Source organism: Haliaeetus leucocephalus, unplaced genomic scaffold (assembly GCF_000737465.1).
Source record: "Haliaeetus leucocephalus isolate CR32 unplaced genomic scaffold, Haliaeetus_leucocephalus-4.0 Scaffold636, whole genome shotgun sequence".
Classification (NCBI taxonomy): Eukaryota; Metazoa; Chordata; class Aves; order Accipitriformes; family Accipitridae; genus Haliaeetus; species Haliaeetus leucocephalus.
In genome coordinates this window covers 6,488,815-6,508,504 of record NW_010973072.1, presented here as the reverse complement: position 1 = coordinate 6,508,504, position 19,690 = coordinate 6,488,815, and the positions used below count along the sequence as shown (strand labels likewise).

Sequence of the window (19,690 nt, the reverse complement as noted above, 5' to 3'; positions counted from 1 at the left end):
TCAGGCCCCAAATGGTGCCAACAAAACCTTCAAAACTCACAGTGCTCTCCTCCTTCTGCAGTCGCTATTGACAGACTAAGGGGGTTTTGCTCTAAGGAAAAATCATAACGTAGGGATGAAAAAGTTATAGTGATGAACGTATGAGGCTGCAACACCTACAGACTACAGGGACACGACCAGTTGCAATCTCGCAGCCACCTCAGGTACTCCAGGAAACCAGGATTCTACAAAATGCTTTGAAATTTGAATGCCCTCGTTAGGAGCCTGATCCTGCAGAAATTCTGACTGGTAACTATGGCTCAGCAAGGCTTCCCAGTTTGGACCTTAAGGATTTAAAGGTTTAAAGCTTATGGGGTTTAGGTCTGACTGGTGAAAACAATAAACAGCATCTCAAAATTTCAGTTTAACAGCTAGATTAGTACCCCATATTGATTTATTTGTAATATTTACACACATACACAGAACAGTGATTGTTTCGGAGAAGCTAATCCATTCAAACCCACTGCGTACTTTATCTGACTATGCAAATGAAATTACACAGTATTTCTCCAGATGCACAACGCATCTTAATCACAAGGATTGCAGTACTCCTGTACTTATCCTACTTGAAATATGAACCTGATGAATTTACTGGAAGTTACAAGTAGTCAGTTTGGCATATCATAGTTAATTGCTATTTTCTAAACCAAGATTTAGACTAGACAAAGTCCTTCCCCACAATGAAAAAAGATCAACTTATATGTGTGTGCCAGGCCATCAAATCCACAGAACTATAATTGCCCAACCCCAGGCAGACTGCTACTGACTGAAAATACCGATCAAAGCCCTGTCATTTTGTTACAAGCAACGTATATATACACACACACACCCCCCAATGGTGATTGATATCAAAACCAGTCTTTTCCCCCCCAAAAGTCCTGAGTACTCATCTGTACTAACTGTAAAACTAACAAAAGAATCCTGATAACAAAATCCTTAGAACTTCTGAAGATTAAGCTCCTGAAGATTATTTACTTAAGTTGATTACCTAATTATAACTTAGGTTCCTGACTTTAGAATCTTATATTTCCAGATATAAGAGTGTTTGAAATATAGTTAATTCAACTCTAGGCCCAGAGAACTAGGTATCCGCTTTACAATATCAACCTTTTTTCTTCCTATGGCTTATGTGACATTTCTTTTCAGGAGCTATTTCTGTTCCTTTATTTGAGTGTATTCCAGAAGGCAGAGCCGCAGTACAGCAGAGAAGGAGGATCAGTAAAGCAACAATAAAAGACATCCTGAAAACAGACCATCCTCTGCACTATAACAGCAGAGTTATTCAGGAAGACAGGCATATAAAATATGTTTAGGACTAAGGGAGCAGGTGCTTTTAAAATAACATGATTCAGTAAATATCATTTTTGATGTAACCATAGTTATAGGAAACTTACTTAGCATAAGCTCATCCCACTAAGCCACAGGCACGTATCTGCCTTCCAGATCATCTCTTGACCACTGTACTCTGCATCCAGCACTGTCCAGGGCTCCAACAGGCCCTGAAGTCAGAGCAGTCTTCTTTCCTCAGTTCCTTTATTTAAGCAGCAAGCCTTGCAAGGGAGCTCTGCAAGAAGCTTCCAGCTCCTGCAGATCATTAGCAGTGTTCTCATTCAGCTGTGCAGAATACAGCTACTTGTCCCTAAAAATGGGATGGGGAAAAACAATTAGGAAAGGGCTACAAGCTATCTGCAGGAAAGAGAAAAAAAATGTAATAATACAGCCTATGCTGAAACAGGAGAATTGTTTTGGCCTGAAAGTACATGAGCTTTCTGCTTCATGTAAAACTACTGTCAGCACAGATCAGCCAGCAGCGTAAGGACCTCTTTCACTCTTCCTCTCTCTGAGTGTCTCCTGTCCTTCCTAACATGCTCTCCCAAGCAGCAGTTAAGCCACTGGAGCTGGCTTGCCCTTCATTGTGGTCATTAACTGCACCTAGAACAGCCTGGGTTCAGCTATGACTCCCAGGCTGGGTGCTGGGAGGCGGAGGCAGTAAGAGTGCATGCCTCTTTCTGTTCACTTTTTTGATGCTCATAATAATTTCCTGGCCCCACCAACTCTTGGGGAAGCTTTATGCCTTGTTATCCATGTGCTCCCTTTGCAAGGAATTCTTGACAGCAGAGAGAAGCAGGAGAGCAAGTGGAAAGAAAAGAGAAGGGAATAGATCATCAGTTGAACCTTTAAGAGAATGCTCTTCCACAACGTCCCGTCCTAACCACGCACAGCTGGCATGGCAGCTGGGGAGCAGTCCCACAAGAGCTTGCATCACAAGCCCAGGACACCCATGCTTTATTTGCTTATTTACTTGGACATACCATTTTGGAGTCTCTCCATCTCTGAAGAGGGCCCCAGCTGGTTTTAAAGCTGTGCTTTTGTTTGTAAAAACGTACTCATGTTTTGTGCATAAAGCTAAACCAAACCTCAAAATAACTCTGTTATTCAGCCAAATTATGTGCACATTGGGGTGGTGAAAGTGGGCATCAACGTGATTGTGTGTGTGTGTGCGTGTGTGTGCACGCAACACATACAGACATAGAGAGCTTCGTAGTTTTTTGTAAGCATATTTGCAAATGGAATATAAAAAAAAATTCTTACTCATAAACATGGATCAGGGCACTGAATGTTTTCCTTGTGAAATTTCAGTATTGCTCCTTATCTGGGAAACTTGCATAGTTTCTTCTTGCCAAAGTAAAATATATCTTAGATTCACAAGACTGAAGAATTACATTCTGCTACTTCATGACCAGGGCCACTTGGCCAACAGCAATCAGCTTGTTCAGATGCCTCAGGGAACCTTTATCTTTTGGTGAATCGAGTCTCAGTGTCTGAAAATTGCTGGTCCTATTGCAGGCTCATCATCTGGGAATCAGCCCTTCACATTCTCACCCTCTCCTCTGCTGGCACAAGCATCCAGCAAAACAGATGCGCTGTGCACACTGCATTCTTCCTCTGCTTTAGAGACTTACTTGGTTAATGTATTCATTAGGGATGATGTTTAAGTCCCATCAAAGTTGTTCTGGTAATAACACTTAGGCATGGTTAACAGAAATCAGATAACTGGACTTTCTTCCAAATATGCAGAAAAGCTGACATCTCACAGGACACAGGAATTAACGAAAATGTTGGCTGGGCAGAGATACAATGTCCACTTGTTTCAAGTGGTTCTGAGTACCTAAAACCCTTTTACAAATCACAGTCATGTTGTCTCATGCTCAAACTGGGGTGCTGGATGTCTTGTTGAATCTACCGACTACCACGTCACTAATGCAGTATGAGCGTTGCCCAGGCACAGTCACTGATGCTCATTTCCAGTCAGAACAAGCATAAACTTTAGTTTTCTTTAATCTAAAAGACCAAGAGAATATAACATCCCACAAGAGCATTTTGTAAGTGTATCTGTCCCCAGGAGCTACCACGATGAACTGGGCCCCACTGACTGTCTTTACGGACAAGCTAGCTGACTACTGCTACACTTAGAGACTGCAATCATAAAAAATCACCCTATGCTTCTGCACCCACCTGTCTCTCCTGTGTTTTGGATGAAGTACCTCCCCAGTGGCACAGCTGCCATAGGAAGGGCTCAGCCCCCATTCCAACTCCTGCACTGCCAGCACCAGTCTTCATGCAGTCATGACTCAAAACTGCTCCAGGCAAAAACCATCCCTTGCTTTTTGCTGAATTAGTTTTTAAGGTGGGTCACCCCCTCCCGGTACACAGTGTGACTGTATGAATGCTGGTAACAGCAGCGAGGAGAGGGCAGTGCAGGCCAGGGAAAAGGCGCTGGAGTTGGGTGGGTAACTTCTCCCTGCAGCACTGCCAGCTTCCAGTGATGATGGAGCTGAGACACCAGTCCAGTAAGGAGGAGTAATTCTGCTGCCTTCTGCCATCTTCCCTGCATGCAGCAAACAGCAAATAAGTGATAAACAATACAAATGTGAAAAGTCAGGTTATGTAGCAGTAGTAATAGACATAAAGTTTTCATGTGGATGATTAGGCTTTTATTAAGTTCTCTGGCAATAAATCATCATGGAAAATATATATTATGGTTTTCTGCAGATTCAAGAAGGTTATCTATTTTCTGCAAAGCCATTTTTATGCAAGCTTGAGTTAAAGATGGAAAAACAAACAACTTGATAGTTACTGGGAGGTATGGGAGGGAAACACAGTTCCCAAGATCTTAGAAAAGGAGGCTGCTGTGTAAAGCCATCTGTTTACTATGTCCTTAGCAGGACTGTACAGAAATGTCCCCATTAGGAAGTGTCGTTATTAACAAATGTAAAGAAGCAGTAAGTGAGTGTTGGAACATGGCTTCAGTCTGTTTTTTTCCTTTTATGGTAAAGCTGCCAACTTGCTGCTTCATTGTGATAAACCATCTGATTTTGTTTGTGATTAAGCAGAGTTAGCTGGTCTATCAAAAACAGAGGGGCATATGATTCTTACAAGCAATCTGGAGGTGTTTGGTAAAAAAGCTAAGCAGATTCCAGAAAAAAAAAGTTAACTGCATGTTTAGGAAAGCTGGTAGGGTTTAGAATGTAAATGTAGATCTCTATGCTATTAAAAATTGAGGAGGAAATTAAGAAAAATCCGAAACATCTAATAGAGACATACAGGAGGTGGATATGATAGTCTTCCAGGTAGTGTAAAATTTTTTAAAAAGGCATTAACCAAAAAACATATTGGAATCTAGAAGACATATTTTGTTACTTTTTAAGCCCCAGGAATTATGTTTAAGGAGTTTTATTCATGCAAGTCATTCTCTTCTTATAGATCCACCCACATAAAGTTGCAGACTCCCAAAATAGGGCACAGTCCTTTTTATATAGAATAAAATATTCCAGAGCAGAAATAGGAGTAATCGAATGGGAGAGCCCTTGAAAGTAAATGAGACCAGTATGTGCAGCTCAAGTCATAACAGAATAGGATTAGGTTTTCTGATAACTTTCATCCTTACCTTTGCAATTTGTTAGAACTACTGAAGGAAATAGAGAAACATCTGGAATTCTCCCTCCATGAATGTGCACAGGACAGTTTGTCAGCATGAGGTTTTGCAGGACAGGTTGCACAATTCAGCAACGCAGGGCTGAAAGCTTCAAGACTTCATGTGGCTGCCAAACACAAGGGAAGTTAGAAGGGGATAAGTCCAGTGACCGAGAGAGAAGGTTGCAAGAATGCCACGGGGTTGTTCACCTACAGAGAACCGGCAAATCGCATAGGTCCAATCCTGGAAGCCTTTCAGACTACAAGAGAAAGCTGAAAGCGAATAAATAATTTTGGTTTTCCCTCCAAGAGCCCCCAGCAGTCCTCAAGCAAGTTGCTGTCAGTGAGAGTCACAAAGTGCTGCTTCACCAGAAGGCATCTTTGGAGAGCCAGCAACCACCCACCAGTCCCTGCTTTCAGTTTGAGTCCTTCCAGGACCAAAGACCCACCATTCTCTCCATTTTACCTCTTATTCCCATTTCAGCAGGATTTGTTCCCTGTACCTGCATGAGGGGCTAGGCTGACTGAGTCCAAAGAAATTCAGTAACTCAGGCTTGGCTTGCACAGCCTATTCTCTATCCCAGAGGGTACTTGGTGCAACTTCTGACCTTCCTAATCCTTCTTCTGCTCTTACATTTCAGCAAAGATGCCCATGGGCATGCACTCATACAAACCCCTGTGGTGGGCCAGTTTATGAGATACCTTCAGGAAGGCTTTTTCACTTACTGGGGAGCAAAACAAGGGCAGCAGTGGGCAGAAAAGTGTAGTGAGAAAATACTTGGCTTGGAGGAGATGAACTTTTTCTAATGTTCCCTGCGCTCAGAAATTCCACTGGCAAGTCCGTATTAAGAAGTCACTTTTATTTTCTTTATGGTATTTATGGGTTTGTGATGCAATATCAATATATGCCCATGGTTTCTCTTTACACAACAGTGTATTTTTAGCAAAAATTCTACCGTGTTCTCACTTTTTTTAACTTAAAAAAAAGCCTAGCTCATATCCTGCAGTGAAAAATAAACATGGCTCACAGCTCGTCTCCTCCCATATGTTTATGTGGAAGAGTCCTGCTGTGCTGATTGCTGACAAATATTTCCAATAGAAATGTAATGAGTCATTTTGCACCAATTTACTGAATAAAGCAGTTAAGTGGCACCATTTGCTGTGTGAGTGATCAATAAAGCAGTTAATATTACAGCTATTGAGGAACTGGGAGTAAACCAGTTGTTTAATATCAGTCCAAGCCATAGCAGAATCCTCTACTGCTTTTCCTAGGCTGGCTGTGGTCCAGGCAGCAATTACAACTTGCAAGCTTAATAGGTTGAATTTATCTCCATTATCTCTACACAGTACAGAAAGCTTGTTTATCTCATGATATTTATTACATACAGGGTCAGCAATAGGGGCAAGCAATCAGATAGGTAGCCCTGCAAGTCACCCCACACACTGAATAAAAGGAGGAAGAAGTTCATGTCTTAACCTCTGAGCCGAGGCTCTGCTGGGCTAATGCTACCTCTGCATTTGATAAATAATGGCAAACCACACAGAAACACTCTCTTCTGCCTTAATTATCTGCCTCAAGTCTCAGATTTATAAACTCTGCACACTTTTAAAAAATGTATTTGACCTGCCTGGGAATTTATTTTCCTAAGTCAGAAGATTTTTCTACAGTCTGTACAGTGACAGCCTCACTCAAAGAAGGGCCAACTTCAACGCCAGGTCAGGTTGCTCAGAGCCTTGGTCAAGTTTACTTCCAAACAGCTCCAAGGGTGGAGATACCACACCTCTCTGGGCAACCTGTCCCAGTGTTTGACCATTCCCACACTGAAAAAAATCGTTCAGAACTGCTCACAGCAAACATGCTAGTCATGCATCTTTACATAGAGGGCAAATTGTAAAGCCTCCCACTACCACAGACTTGTCTGGAAGTCTTGCTTCAGTGGAGCTTTACAAAACAGTTTAGCATTGTGGAGTGCACTGTGAAACCTCAGTGGGTGGGTGTTCACTGTCCATCACAGCCTAGAGATCTTAGCCTGAGATCAGCCTTTTGGTAGAAAATTCTGTGTAAAAGTTCTGAATGTAAAGAGAAACTCTGACTCCAAAAGCATAAGCAGGGAGGAATGCTGCAAGAGCAGGTTATGGAGCTAGGATGCGATCCTAAACCTTCCTGCAGCATTACAGTGTACTGGACTCTGCTGCGCAGAAACCTCTTACATGGCTCACATAGTAGAAATGGAGACTTTGGCCCACCTTTTTATAAATCTTGATCCAAAAGGTGGATCGTAGTAAAAAGCATGAAGAATACTTACGTACGTGTTGACATGCTCTTGTAAAATATGTGAAGTACCTTGGTTTATCTTACTCTTTGGAGGACATCTCAAGAAATTACTTATCCTCTTGATAAAAGTTGTCTCTCAGTCTGAAATGAAATAGAAAGTATATTATTATTCAGGTATTTGAACTGCTCTGCTTTCAAAATTCAAAGCTGTGCATGACCAGCTTAAAACATTTTAGGTTTTGATGCCTTATCTGTCCAGACTGTCTCAAGTGGGCTGCTAGCCATACTTCATAAGCATAGTAAAAACTTGAGTTTCAGGCTTGAAATTTTCAGTTATAATCTTCTTACAGAGAGCCTGATCTTTTTGCTATCCTCATTACAGTTCATCTCTAATGGAATTTACAAAAAATATTTTTGAACTCTTAACCTTTTGTTCATTTTTTGTACAAAATATTTCCATTAGAGATGGTTATTTAAATGCAAGGGCAAATTAAATAAGATGTGAACCCAGTACTTTTGACTAATCATGGATTGCCAGATTTTGGAAGGTCTAGGCTGTTCTATGTAAATCCTTATAAACATAAGTGCTTCTGTCAGGACAGCCATTTTCCCTAATTAATGGATTTTTTTTCTTTATTCGTAGATCGAGAAGACCAGTCCATCCTGTGCACGTAAGTAAACTGATCTATTTTAGTATATCTCAATATTACAACATCTTTCTTTATTTAAAATTGATTCGAATTCTGGTGAAACAGACATATTCTCCTCACCTTCAGTAAGCTTGAACTACAGTCCTAAATCTACTCTGGTAGATTTACCCGTTGGTAAAATAAAAAGCAGGTATTAGTGTCATAGGAAGTCTTTAATGCACAAACTTATTTCTTTAAATCAACCTTCTGAATTTAGAGATTTAAGAGTTTACAGTGAACAACTTGGTTCATTGGTTGTAAACAATTGTAAAACTGTGTGTGGAGAGAGAACAAGGGATTTTAAAAGGTTCCTAGAGGAAGCTGAGGAACTGAGAAAACTGAGGAACACAGAGCATCCTGGATATTTACTGAACTGCTTTTCACTTTTAGCATTTGGTGGCTCACCACAACTTCCAAATTCAGTTGTCATTGCAGAAAAGCATGGTCTTTCATATTCATGCTGTTGTTTTGTGCTGTTTGCATATACTGTAGGTAGAAGGGAGAAGGTTTGGTACCTCCCTGCTGGCAGTGGGCTCCCCTGGAGCCTCTGCGCGAGGCAGGGGTGTGTTGGCTAAGAGGGCTCAGCACCACTGCACAGGTCAGACCTTTCTGCAGTCTCTACGTAATCAGTTTTGGCAATAGTGAAATACCAGCTAAGCCAGCCCTGTTTTGAATTCTCTGATTTTTCTGTGTCCTGGCTTGCTGAAGGCTCCCTCCTTGAGTTTTGACCTGCCAGTGCTCAGACAGCACCAGCATGGGGGGTTCAGCTGTTGTATCATGAGTCAGGTGGTGATTTTATTGCAATAAGTTTTGCTCTGCGCAACTTACTACTCTACAAAATCCCATTGGTTTATCATTCCTACCTATTTTGCAAAACACTCAGATTGTTGAGTTGGACAGGGATCTCCTATTTGACCTTCAGTTTTGACCATTTCTCCATTCCTCTGTTGCTAGTTAGTTGGTTTTGTTTACTTGAATGCCACTGAGGATGCTGTTGACATAATTTTGTGTTTGTTGTATTAGGCATCTTCCAGTTTTCCTGATCAAAGGTAGGATGTGTAAATACTAATATTGTTTGCAGAAGATGGCATGCATATTATTTCTAGCAGGTTCATGCAGTTACGCTGTAGTCTGCGAGTATTGTAAATACACATATTCCCAAACTGAACTGGTTTTAGGTTATCTGTGAAAATGTGGCTACTGACCGACTGAATATATATTTACACTACAGTTTTTAAAAAGCACTGCTACTGATCACCAGCCATACAGTTACTTGTGAGTGCCACTGCTGACTGGAAAAAATTTATCACCTAAGAATAAGTAAAAATTATATACTGTATCTGGTACCATAAGGGCTAGCATAGCTATAACCTCTGTTGTAACAAGATTTCATTACGTGTAAGTGTATCGATCAAGAATCTGCCCAAAATGCATTAATACCTAAAAGAAATCTGAAATTGCTGCAATGATGAAACAAAAATTGACCATCATATTCTTCCCAGGATGAAACATGTCATGGTAATGAAGACTAATTTAAAATATGCATTTCCTCCTTCTATTCCTGTACTTTAGTTTATTTTTCCATTAGTAAATCTTCAGATCTTTTAAATTTGGAATATTAGGATTTTTAAGAAAGGGACTTTCTATTGCAAATCTATGCCTTTTTGTTCATGAAAATCCATTAAAGGATCCACTTCTGACAGCTACCATGTATTGAAAATAATTTTTTTTTTTACCTGGCCAGCTAAGCTGGAAACATAAGGTGTTTAACACCAGTAGTACCTAAAATAGAGAGAATGAAATGTCTTTCCCATTTTGAAAACAGCCACAGTAAGTGATTCATCAAGATGTTTGGAATAACTGCTGTATGTTGGATGGCCATCATGACCTATAGCTTAAACCAGTCCTCACATGCCTTTTAAAATAAAAAGATTAGTCAAGCTAAAACCAATTACACAACTTTAACCACTACTGGTTTATCATCCCTGTTGGCCTTATTTGGCTGTACAGAAAGAAGAAAGTTCACTTGGCTTTCAGCTGGGCAGCTGTCAAGCGGAAGCAATTTGCATTATTTTATAGAATTGCTAAAAATTCTAAGAAATTATCTTTTTGCCTAAAATATATAACAATAACTGAAGACTTCATGGCATTGATCAGCTGGGATCTTTTCTTTAAATAGCTACAGACTCAAACTTTCCAAGGCCTGGTACCTAAATTGTAAAAAAATGTAGCTGTAAGGATTCATATATAAATAGTTGTGGATGCTGCCAAAAACTCACTTATGTTTAGTGATGCTGCAGTGTAGACTCTTGCCTTCTTCCACTTACTGATACCCATCCCCCACAAATAACTTTTTGCTATTTACCTTATGGGAATTCAGCAGGATAGCCAAAACACTGGTGTCAAAATGTAAGCAGAAATTGTGCACTTTATTTTCAAGTACTCTGTGCTGTGTGCTTTGTACTAGTTCTGCAAAGTTATTCCATTGTTAGTAGAGCTCACCTGGAAACCAAAGGCCTGGTGGGATGCTGAGTACCTGGGACTCACCCAAAATGCTGCTGGGGCACAGGCAGGGGCACAGATCTGAGAACTAGGCATGATTCCATGTTTCCGAGTATAAATATACCCATTCTCAGGACTTCACCCTCAGCTCATTGAACCTACCCTCATGTGGTGAAGTATTGTTTGCATTCTTTTTCAATCCCTACCCTTTGTGTGATTAACTATGGTATGTTTAAAATGCTCCGTCTGTAATGCTCATGGGTTCTAATGCTTCCTCAGAATTCCCTGTCTTTCCTAGATTTCATTATTTCTTCTACATTTTATTAATAACTACACACATACTGCCTTTGATCTACTCTCCCCTGTGGACACATCCTTCTGCTGTTAGCTCTTTCCCATGGGCAGCATCACTAAACATCCTCTCGTGTCATTCCCTGCCAGTTGCTCTCTGCCACTTTACAGTCAGCCTTAAAACCCCACATCCTACCATGCACATGTACAAGCTGCCTCTCTCCACATAAAAAGCTTTATACCATGGCTCTGCTTACTAACTAATATATCTGTGGTTACATTAACATAACATAACATAACATAACATAACATAACATATATAATAAATATACAATATATAATACTGCACTAAAGGTATGAAATCTTATTATGTGCCTGAAAATTAAGGCAGTTAAGACTTCAATCCTTGTGTTTTGGTCCCTGTACTGTTCTGGGCAGCCTTCACTGCTCTGCCTGGCTCTTGGGATTCCCCAAAATTCCTGCCTGTGCTTAGGCCTCCCCCACTGCAGTTTCTCTTCTTTAACATCTGAGTTGGCCGTGAAATATTCTGTATTCACTCTTGCAAAGACCATGCTGGTCTGTGTTGATCAGCACATTAGATGTTGCTGAAGGAAAAATCCCCCAAAATCTGTCCAGTTACTCAGAGACCTGAGCAACCTCGGTGCATGAGCAATCAAGCATGAACTGGACTAAGCAATGGCCAGTGAACAGGCTTGTGACTTTTCAAGCCTTTTCCAATGTAAGTAGAGGCACCAGCCCTCAAAGGAGATTTCTGGCTTTTAAGTTGTTTGATTTCTAAAGATACAAGTGGATTCTCTTGGTGTTTTCAAAAGGTTTTTTTACAAAAAAATTCCACAGGTGCTTATTTGCATAGCTAAGCACATGAGTGTTTTAAAGATCTCCTCTTAAACCTGTCTGATCTTGGGTTAGCATATTTTAGCCACTTTCTGAAAAGAATGGGCAGAGTATTTTCTAGAAAGCAGATGTGGCTAAAAGGACTGTGTACAAGTTTCAGTTAAACAAAAAAACACCTTAAATGAATGAGAAAAAAATCTGATCAAGATTCTTAATGTTTGGGGTAATGTGAAGCTTGTGAAAACAAATGCTTGTTAAACACTTGATTTGTACATATAATCAAATACTTTTTCATTACCTTTTACCTTTTTTTCATACATGCATTTAGTTCTAATAGCTTCTATAAAAACATATGGTAGCAGGGTGCTATTTCCACTTAATTCGATACTGTAACAGACAAAATATTGGGTGAGACAGTGGCCATCCTGCCCGTTTCCCCATCCTCCCCTCTCTCTTTTTGAGCAAACTCTCCAGAGCCTCACCCAGCCACAGGACTTCAGCCCACTTTCTCCCGACACGTGTCAAGAAACGTAGTCATCCAGAACACCCTCCAAACTGCAAAGCCCCATTAGTCAAAAGACTCCTCCACGAGAGAGCTAAACTCTTTTCTTTCCCAGCTCACTAAATCTCAAAGGCTGGAGCTGGCAAGCGTTGCTGCCTGGCCGTTCTCCCATACAGATATCTTGTGTAGCTTTAGACCCAGGGTGGAGCTTGGTGCTGAACCAGCTCGGTCTCTTTGGGGAATTTTTTTATAAGTAAACTAGTTGGATCAGTGGGCTGGCTTCTGAGGGGCGTCTCTAGTGGGACAGAGCTGGTCTAGGGCAAAGATTTTCATTATCTTTGCACATCTATACTGCAGGATGAAGCCTGCCAAGCCCTAATGTGATTTAGAGCACCTCATTGACTGCTCTGTGCACAGAGGCTTCCCGCAGTGCCAGCACAGCCAGATTAAGAGATGTGTGAACAGGCAATTTTTGTGGTTCATTGCTTACTGAAACAAATGCTGAAAATAAATTCTGCTGTTGGTTTTTAGATGTTTCAAAAAGTGGAATTAAACTAAGTCTTGTATTATAATATCAATATAGAAAGCTTTCAATATTTCAACAAAAAATACACTTTAAAAAATGATTTTTCCCAGTTATACCCAAAAATACAAGAGTAGCTTGTAGCTACACCACAGGCTCACCCCACAACAGTGGGGCCAACTTGTTAGTCTCACCTTGTCCTAATTTAGAAACCTATTCTAGCCGGGGTAATTTTCATTTAAGGTGAAGGTAATGGAGTCATGGAGGATTTAGTAGCTCATGTGGTACAAAACCTCTGTTACAGCCGAGTACTATATATGTGAGCTTATGTGCTTTAAATGTTGTATTGAGTTCCTAAAACAATGCCTGGCAAGAAATGAGGGAAGAATAAATTTAAACTATGCCACGCAATGTGAGAGTGGTGTTTATAACAGAGCAAGCCTCTAAGCCTAGTGGACCCTTTTGCTCCAGGAAACCCAAGGAGGAAAACTTGTATGGGAAGTAGATAAGGTACTGCTGTTGGGCTGATCAGAACTGTGCAATGGGACCTGCTTTTGATCTTTTCGTGTTGCCCATCTGAGCTGGGTGCAAAGAACAGCACTGGCAGTAAATGTGCTGCCTCTATGTAAGGCAGGCATCAAGAATGATTTGAGATGCTTCAATTAAACAAATGATCAGTCTACTCCCAAAAGATTATGATTAGGACAGTGGTAACAGTGTGTATATGGTGAACATTCGCTTTGGAACGTAATTTAGAGGTAAAGACTGAGGAAAATGGGCACTCAGAAGAGAGGAGCAGATGCCTCCTGGGTGGAACCCTGTTGTGTATAGTCCATGCCAAAACCACTGAAAGATGCTTTCAGGAAAAAGACCTGTCTTTAAAAATTCAGTCACTGAGCTCGAGAGAGAGCATGTAGATTTTAAAACAGGTGGGATTCCTCATACCACCTCACAACTAAAGTTCTTTCTGCCACCCCAGAAATTATGGTACTTCAAGGCAGATGCAGCATGACCGATTCTGTTGCAGCTCAATAGTTCTAGGAAGAATTTCATCCACCTGTGAAGCAAACTAAGAGATTCACATGCTCTCCTCCTCCTGGGTCTTTCTCCTTGTAAGCTTCTTGATGTTTAGAGGCATTGAACCTGATCTAGCCATTCCTCCTCATTAGTTAGTTTTCAAACACATGGTATTTTATCACTGAGAGGAAATCTAGATGCTGTCATACAGCTGTGATGCATCCTTCAGCATATGAGGGCTACTAATGTTGTTTAATGGCTACTTGTTTATCAGACCTGTCTATTGTCATGGACATTTAAAAATTATCTGATGTGTTGAAAAATTACATGTATTCATCAGTTATGGACATTATTCTTCATTACTTATTGACCTTAGGGATTCTTTTCCTACTTGTAGCTGTTGAGATCCTGTCTGTTTTCCATTTCATGTTGAAGCATTTCCATTTCATGCTGAAGAACTTTTTATTGTCCACTTCAAAAGGAAGTTAAAGCCTCAAAGTCTGTCTGCAGAAAATAGGAAAACCCTCAGCCTGTGCAGGAGCAAAGAGTTAAGGATGAAAGCACAGAAGAAAATGTTAAGCAACTTAAGCAGTACAGTATGGTAGGATAATTACAAGTAAAATGATGCCATATATGGTAATACTCACAGGGATTCAGGGGAAAGCCAAATGATGGGCACTGTTGCCCTGGGAGAAAGGAAATGCAATTCAAGTAGTGATGAACCACAAATAACCTTTAATAAAATGGAATAGTTCAAAGCCCAGGGTTTGTTTGAAGAAAGGGGGTTTTTTTATTTTTTTTCCAAAGAAACAAAGTTGTAAGGTAGATTTATTTGAAAACTTTGTATGCATATGTCTTCAAATTGGTGTGCTTAGTTTGGAATTGTTCCCAGGACACTTAATTTTTAACAATAAAACATGGAAATGTTTTAGCACTGAAGCCCAGGCAGAGGCAAATCCAAAACTGTGCAAATTAACCCAGGTCTTCTGAAAAAGAACATATTCATCTTAATTATTTCTGGCTAAAACTCTAAAAGCCAGAAAAAACACTTCTCATCGTGTCGTACCTCAGACAGGAATTGTTTCTGGTTTCCTAAGGTTTACATCAATGTCATTCTATCTTGAAAGTTCTGCCCAGCACTTACCCATATTTTTTTATGTCCATTTATCACTGGTCCCTTGGTAGGGAAAATTAACTCCTGTATTTCCTAATTAGGAAAAGAAGCAGAACTGCAATGGATCCAGCTAAATAGTTTCAGCTTCAAAAGAGTTGACAAATATCCATGGGATTTTTGAATGTATTGTTCTTTTTATTTTTAAATCCATTTTAGTTTAAATCCAAAGACAAACAGGCCCAACTTACATTTAGACTATTGCCCTCCTCACAGCACTAGCTTGATACAGTTGAAAGAACTAGTTTATTACATCCACACCCACTTCAATGACTTTTTTCATTGCTGAGACAGGACAGTATAAAAACATTTTCGTCTATATAATCATCAGAGCCAAAGGTATCTAGAAGATGTGAAATGATGTAGTGTGACACAGAGAGGGAAAAGTAGGCTGGAAATGTTCTTCTGAGAAGGCTGTGTAAATCTGGCCCTTGTACCTGTACTTTGAAAACCACTATTTTACTTTAAGAGAAGGCTTAAGAGTTGTAAATAAACTTAACCCTGGAAGTCATCCAGGAGGTGAAAAGTAACCACTGCCTTCCTGCTTCCCAAGGGACACTGCACAGAGCACAGCCGGGATGCCAATTCTGCTGGTCAGACATCTCCCCACACAAGATGTCCCTTATTACCCGGTTAGCAGAGACACCTCAGGCAGTCCCAGCTCTAGTCCCACTGAATTCAAGGAGCGTTTGAACACGGAGTTCAGATGAGGCAGGATCGTTCGCTTGTTGTCCAGCACTGATACAAGCTGTTAGTCTTTTTAATGCCGGAGTTTCAGAAGAGAAAACTATTGTATCACTGCTGATGTTTTTTCTTACTGCTGTACCACATCATAGTTAATGTTGTATTTTTTGGTTTTAAAATACAAGTAGACTCCCTGCCAGCTCCACTTTTCGTAAATGTTCAGATGCTGCCAAAGCAAGATGAACTGCTGTTCAAAAATGCATCATGTTTTAGAATTGCCTTAAATGGCCTAACGTCCAGTCAAAATACTATCGGGACAGAGATATAGCTCTGATAATGCGTTCTTTGCATGCTGAAGTCAGGTGGATTTGGAGAGATGGTGTTCTGGGGTAAATACTGAGTCGGGCACTTTCCAGTCCTCTTTTTGTACACTAAATACATCACATGGCAGAAGGAGTCCACTAGTTACCCACCTTCTTTTGTGTTATTTTCTTTTCCCTCAGAGGTGAATCTGGTGCTGGCAAGACAGAAAATACCAAGAAGGTCATTCAGTACCTGGCTGTTGTTGCTTCATCACATAAGGGCAAAAAGGACATCAGCATCACTGTAAGTGAGCTCTTCCATATCCAACTCTCCTTCAAGCCTGTTAGGGCTGTACTGAGCTGACTGTGCTAACAGCAAGTCAACGTCTGTGGCTTGCCAAACAGTCGACATATTAAGAGTACACAATTACATCACAGCTCTGTGTTTATGGAAAAAACCTTTTGTTTGACACCCCTTTAGGCATCAAATCAGAACGTACTTTGCTAGAAGAGAAATATTCATAGCTTTCCATATGCATAGCACCTATTTATATCCTAGCGTGACGGCCTTGAAGCCTGGAAGGGCTCGGGTCCTTATTTTACCCTTGACCCCTGGCAACTAAGAAGTTTGGGAAAGCCTTTAACTAACACATCGTCCAACTGCATCACAAAAATGTATACCAGCATTTAAACTTCCAAAGTTTTGACTGGCTTTGTTGGTAAGTGAGTTTTCTTACTAACCAGTGAAGAGTGCCAGTATAAAACTTATCTTTTCTTTTTACCCCTCTGTCAGAGAGAACAATTCTGAAAGGCACAATTTTTTTTTAAGTACTTTGTTGCTTCAGAATTTTTGATAGTCTTGCCTTAGTGACTAAAGTTTGTTTTCTTGCTCTGAACCATAATAACGAGCTTGTATCTGCCCAGTTCCCGGAGATCGTTAGCGTGGCTGAGGCTCTCAACTGTCTTTGCTGTTTGCGATGATACAACTCCCGCTCCTATGTCATTTTCAGCCTTTTGAATGGTACTCAAACTTCTGCAAAAAAAATGTAGCAATTCACTTTTATGACAAAACAGGCTTAAATCAGGAAGACATGTCAGCGTGTTCCAAATGCAAGGCTGGGTCCAAAAAGAGTAATTAGTGGGGTAGTGGGAAACAAGGCAAAAATCTCATGACCACACCTGTCCTGGGTCTTGCAGCTACCCTTGCCTACCCTGTGGCCTGGCAGACAGAGGACTCCAGAGCACGGGGTGCGCAGCCTGGGCTCTTCCACCAGAAGTGATTGTTTATGCATGGCAGATTCTGCTGTGGGGCAGGGGAGGGAGTAGATGTCCCTTTGAATAGTAGTTTCTAGAAATCTGTGATTAAATTTAGTGGAAATGGTGCAAGACTAAAGGCATCGTTTTCTGTTGTTGAATGTTTATGCGAGAAACTTACTTCTTCCTACTGGGTCCCTGCTCAGTGGCGGGGGGGAATGAACTTGTGGTTTCAAGGTCATCCCTAATGGGCATGTAACTGCAGTTGCTGCTGACTCCTCTGGGGAATTATGTGAGTCTCAGGATCACATTGGCCCTGAGAAAGACCTGAAGGCAAATATCCACCAGATAGGAGCTGAGAGAAAGTCTAAGTTGTTCTATAACATGTTGACAAATAGTAATTCAGTGACTGGGACTACTGACACAGCAATTTCAGTCATGAAAAAATAATGAATAGCAAAATGCCTCAGTCGCACCAGAGAAGAACTGAGGATTTACCATAAAAATATCTGTCCTTGTCTGGGCCTGGGAGACTAACCTGGGACTGGATCCAAATCCCATCCCTTTGCTTCAGAGTTTTTTTTCCTTCAGTTAAAATGCTCTCTATATGTTAATGGTATTTGTACTCTTGGTATGTCTGCAATAGATTGTATTTGTATTCCTGGTTTATTTGCGTGGAAACTGTGTATTGGTTATTTTAATACAGGAAAAACAATAAAAATGTCTGTGTAATGGAAATGATACTGACACTTGTTTTATACCACGTTATTCAATACAGCAAGGTCCATCTTTTTCTTACGTGAGTAAGACTGTTTGATGTGTGTTTAAGGCACTGAGTGTAGATCTGCATGCTATTGTTGCACCTCAAATTTAAGAGACATTTTGTTGAAATATGTTGTATGATATGATAAAAAGCAACAATAGCACCAAATGCTCTCACAAATCAACCCTAACTGTGTCAGGCTCCATGGTAAAGAATGAAGTCTCACACAGGCAGGGTCATCTTTCAAATACCACTCTCTTCTTTATGTGTGTTCAAATTGCCATAGTTTGAATGAGATTTCCCACGATCCTGAAAGAGCCACTCAGCCTGAAATTGAGCAATGTGATTTCTGAATGAAAATACCCAAATGCTTTCTGTGCTTCAGGTTGAACTTTTTAGGACTGTTGTGAAATAATTCCTAAACCTCACATTGTTTGATTGATTTGTTTGGCTGCATGCTTTCCATTTGATATTGCTTTCAATTTTACATTTTCATGCAACTGTTGAGAATTGTTCACATCTGCAAAAGTTAGCATGTTCTTAGCTTGCTGCTATGATGTGTAACAGAGCAATTCCCACTGCAGCGTGTGTCTGCAGGTGTTACGGCAGTTTCTTACAAGCCCTCATGGGCCCTCCTGTGTTGTGGTGTGCTGCACCAGCATACCAATGCTTTGGGAATATAGGCAGGTTCGCTGGCATATTCTTTCTCTTTCTGTGCCAGGCAAATGGGATTATTTTTTTTTTAATGGGGTCTTTCTTCCCCCATTCTGACTGCTGCCTCTCAAACTTTGGCTATGACAAAGGACAGTGTGTTGCCCCTTAGTTAATTTAGTATTTCATTTGACAAGCTCTCTGAAAAAAAACCTGATTCATTGCTGGCATAGGCAACTCTGTGAAGTTCAGTGGACTTACAGCTGCATACAAGGCTGTTAATTTGGAGCCACAGTTTTATCCCTCAAGTTTATGGCATAGTTCAGTTCTCACTAGAAGCAGGTGGTATCTCTCTCAGTTTAGCATACAAGGCTCTATTTTAGCTGTCACCATCTGATTTCAGCAACACCCTACACTTATAGTGGAGTTTTTAAGTCTACACAGTGTAACTGGAAAGAGTTTCTCAGTACAGAGAAATTTCATGCACTTTTAGGAATTCATTAGTTATTCTAGGACTCCTGTATTAGCTTGTTTGGAAATCTTCCTTCCCTCTAACTCTTAGGTAGTAAGTTCTGGGGGATTTTTGGTGGTTTTTTCCTTTTCTTTTTTTCAAAATGCAGTCTTGATACATGCCTTAGCTCTCAAAACATCTGTGCTCTCAGGAAGGCGCTCATTCTGCCGTCTCATGACCATGCAGATAAGTTTAGCCATTTGTTAACAATCTGTTGCTTTTTACTGATATTTTGAGGCAGCTTTCATCATTGCCACATAAGTTACAAGACATTCAGGAACAGTCTCTAGAAAAAGGTTATCAGTTTTGCACACTAATTGGGAAGCACTTTCATTTTCCAAATTATTTCCCCTAGATTCAACCTAAATATTACCTTATATTCTAATTAAAATTATTTAAATTATATCATATTATGTATCAAGGACTTTTTCCTTTTCAGGGTGAGTTATTTGAAATAACACATGTTACTGCAGAGCAGTACTCAAAGAATAGGATGACAAGAAAAAAATGTGAAATTGAGTGACCTCATAGGACAGACCTGAATGAAAAGTTCAGAAAAGCTGTATTCATAAGCAAAGGATTTTTTCAACTTCATTGATTTGTTTAGAAATAGGAGTATTAAATGCATGCTTGTTTCATTGCATGATTTGTTTCATTAGCAATTACCAATCACAATTAACAATATAA

The 19,690-nt window shown here is 40.3% G+C and overlaps 1 protein-coding gene across 1 annotated transcript in view; it reads left to right on the top strand.

Moving 5' to 3' along the window:
- MYH11 (myosin, heavy chain 11, smooth muscle) overlaps positions 1-19,690 on the top strand; it is a 63,513-nt gene that overhangs the window by 12,465 nt on the left and 31,358 nt on the right. The window contains exons 4-5 of the mRNA XM_010578503.1: positions 7,932-7,959; positions 16,026-16,128. Of these exons, the coding sequence (XP_010576805.1) occupies positions 7,932-7,959; positions 16,026-16,128 (131 nt within the window). The remainder of the gene's footprint in view (positions 1-7,931; positions 7,960-16,025; positions 16,129-19,690) is intronic.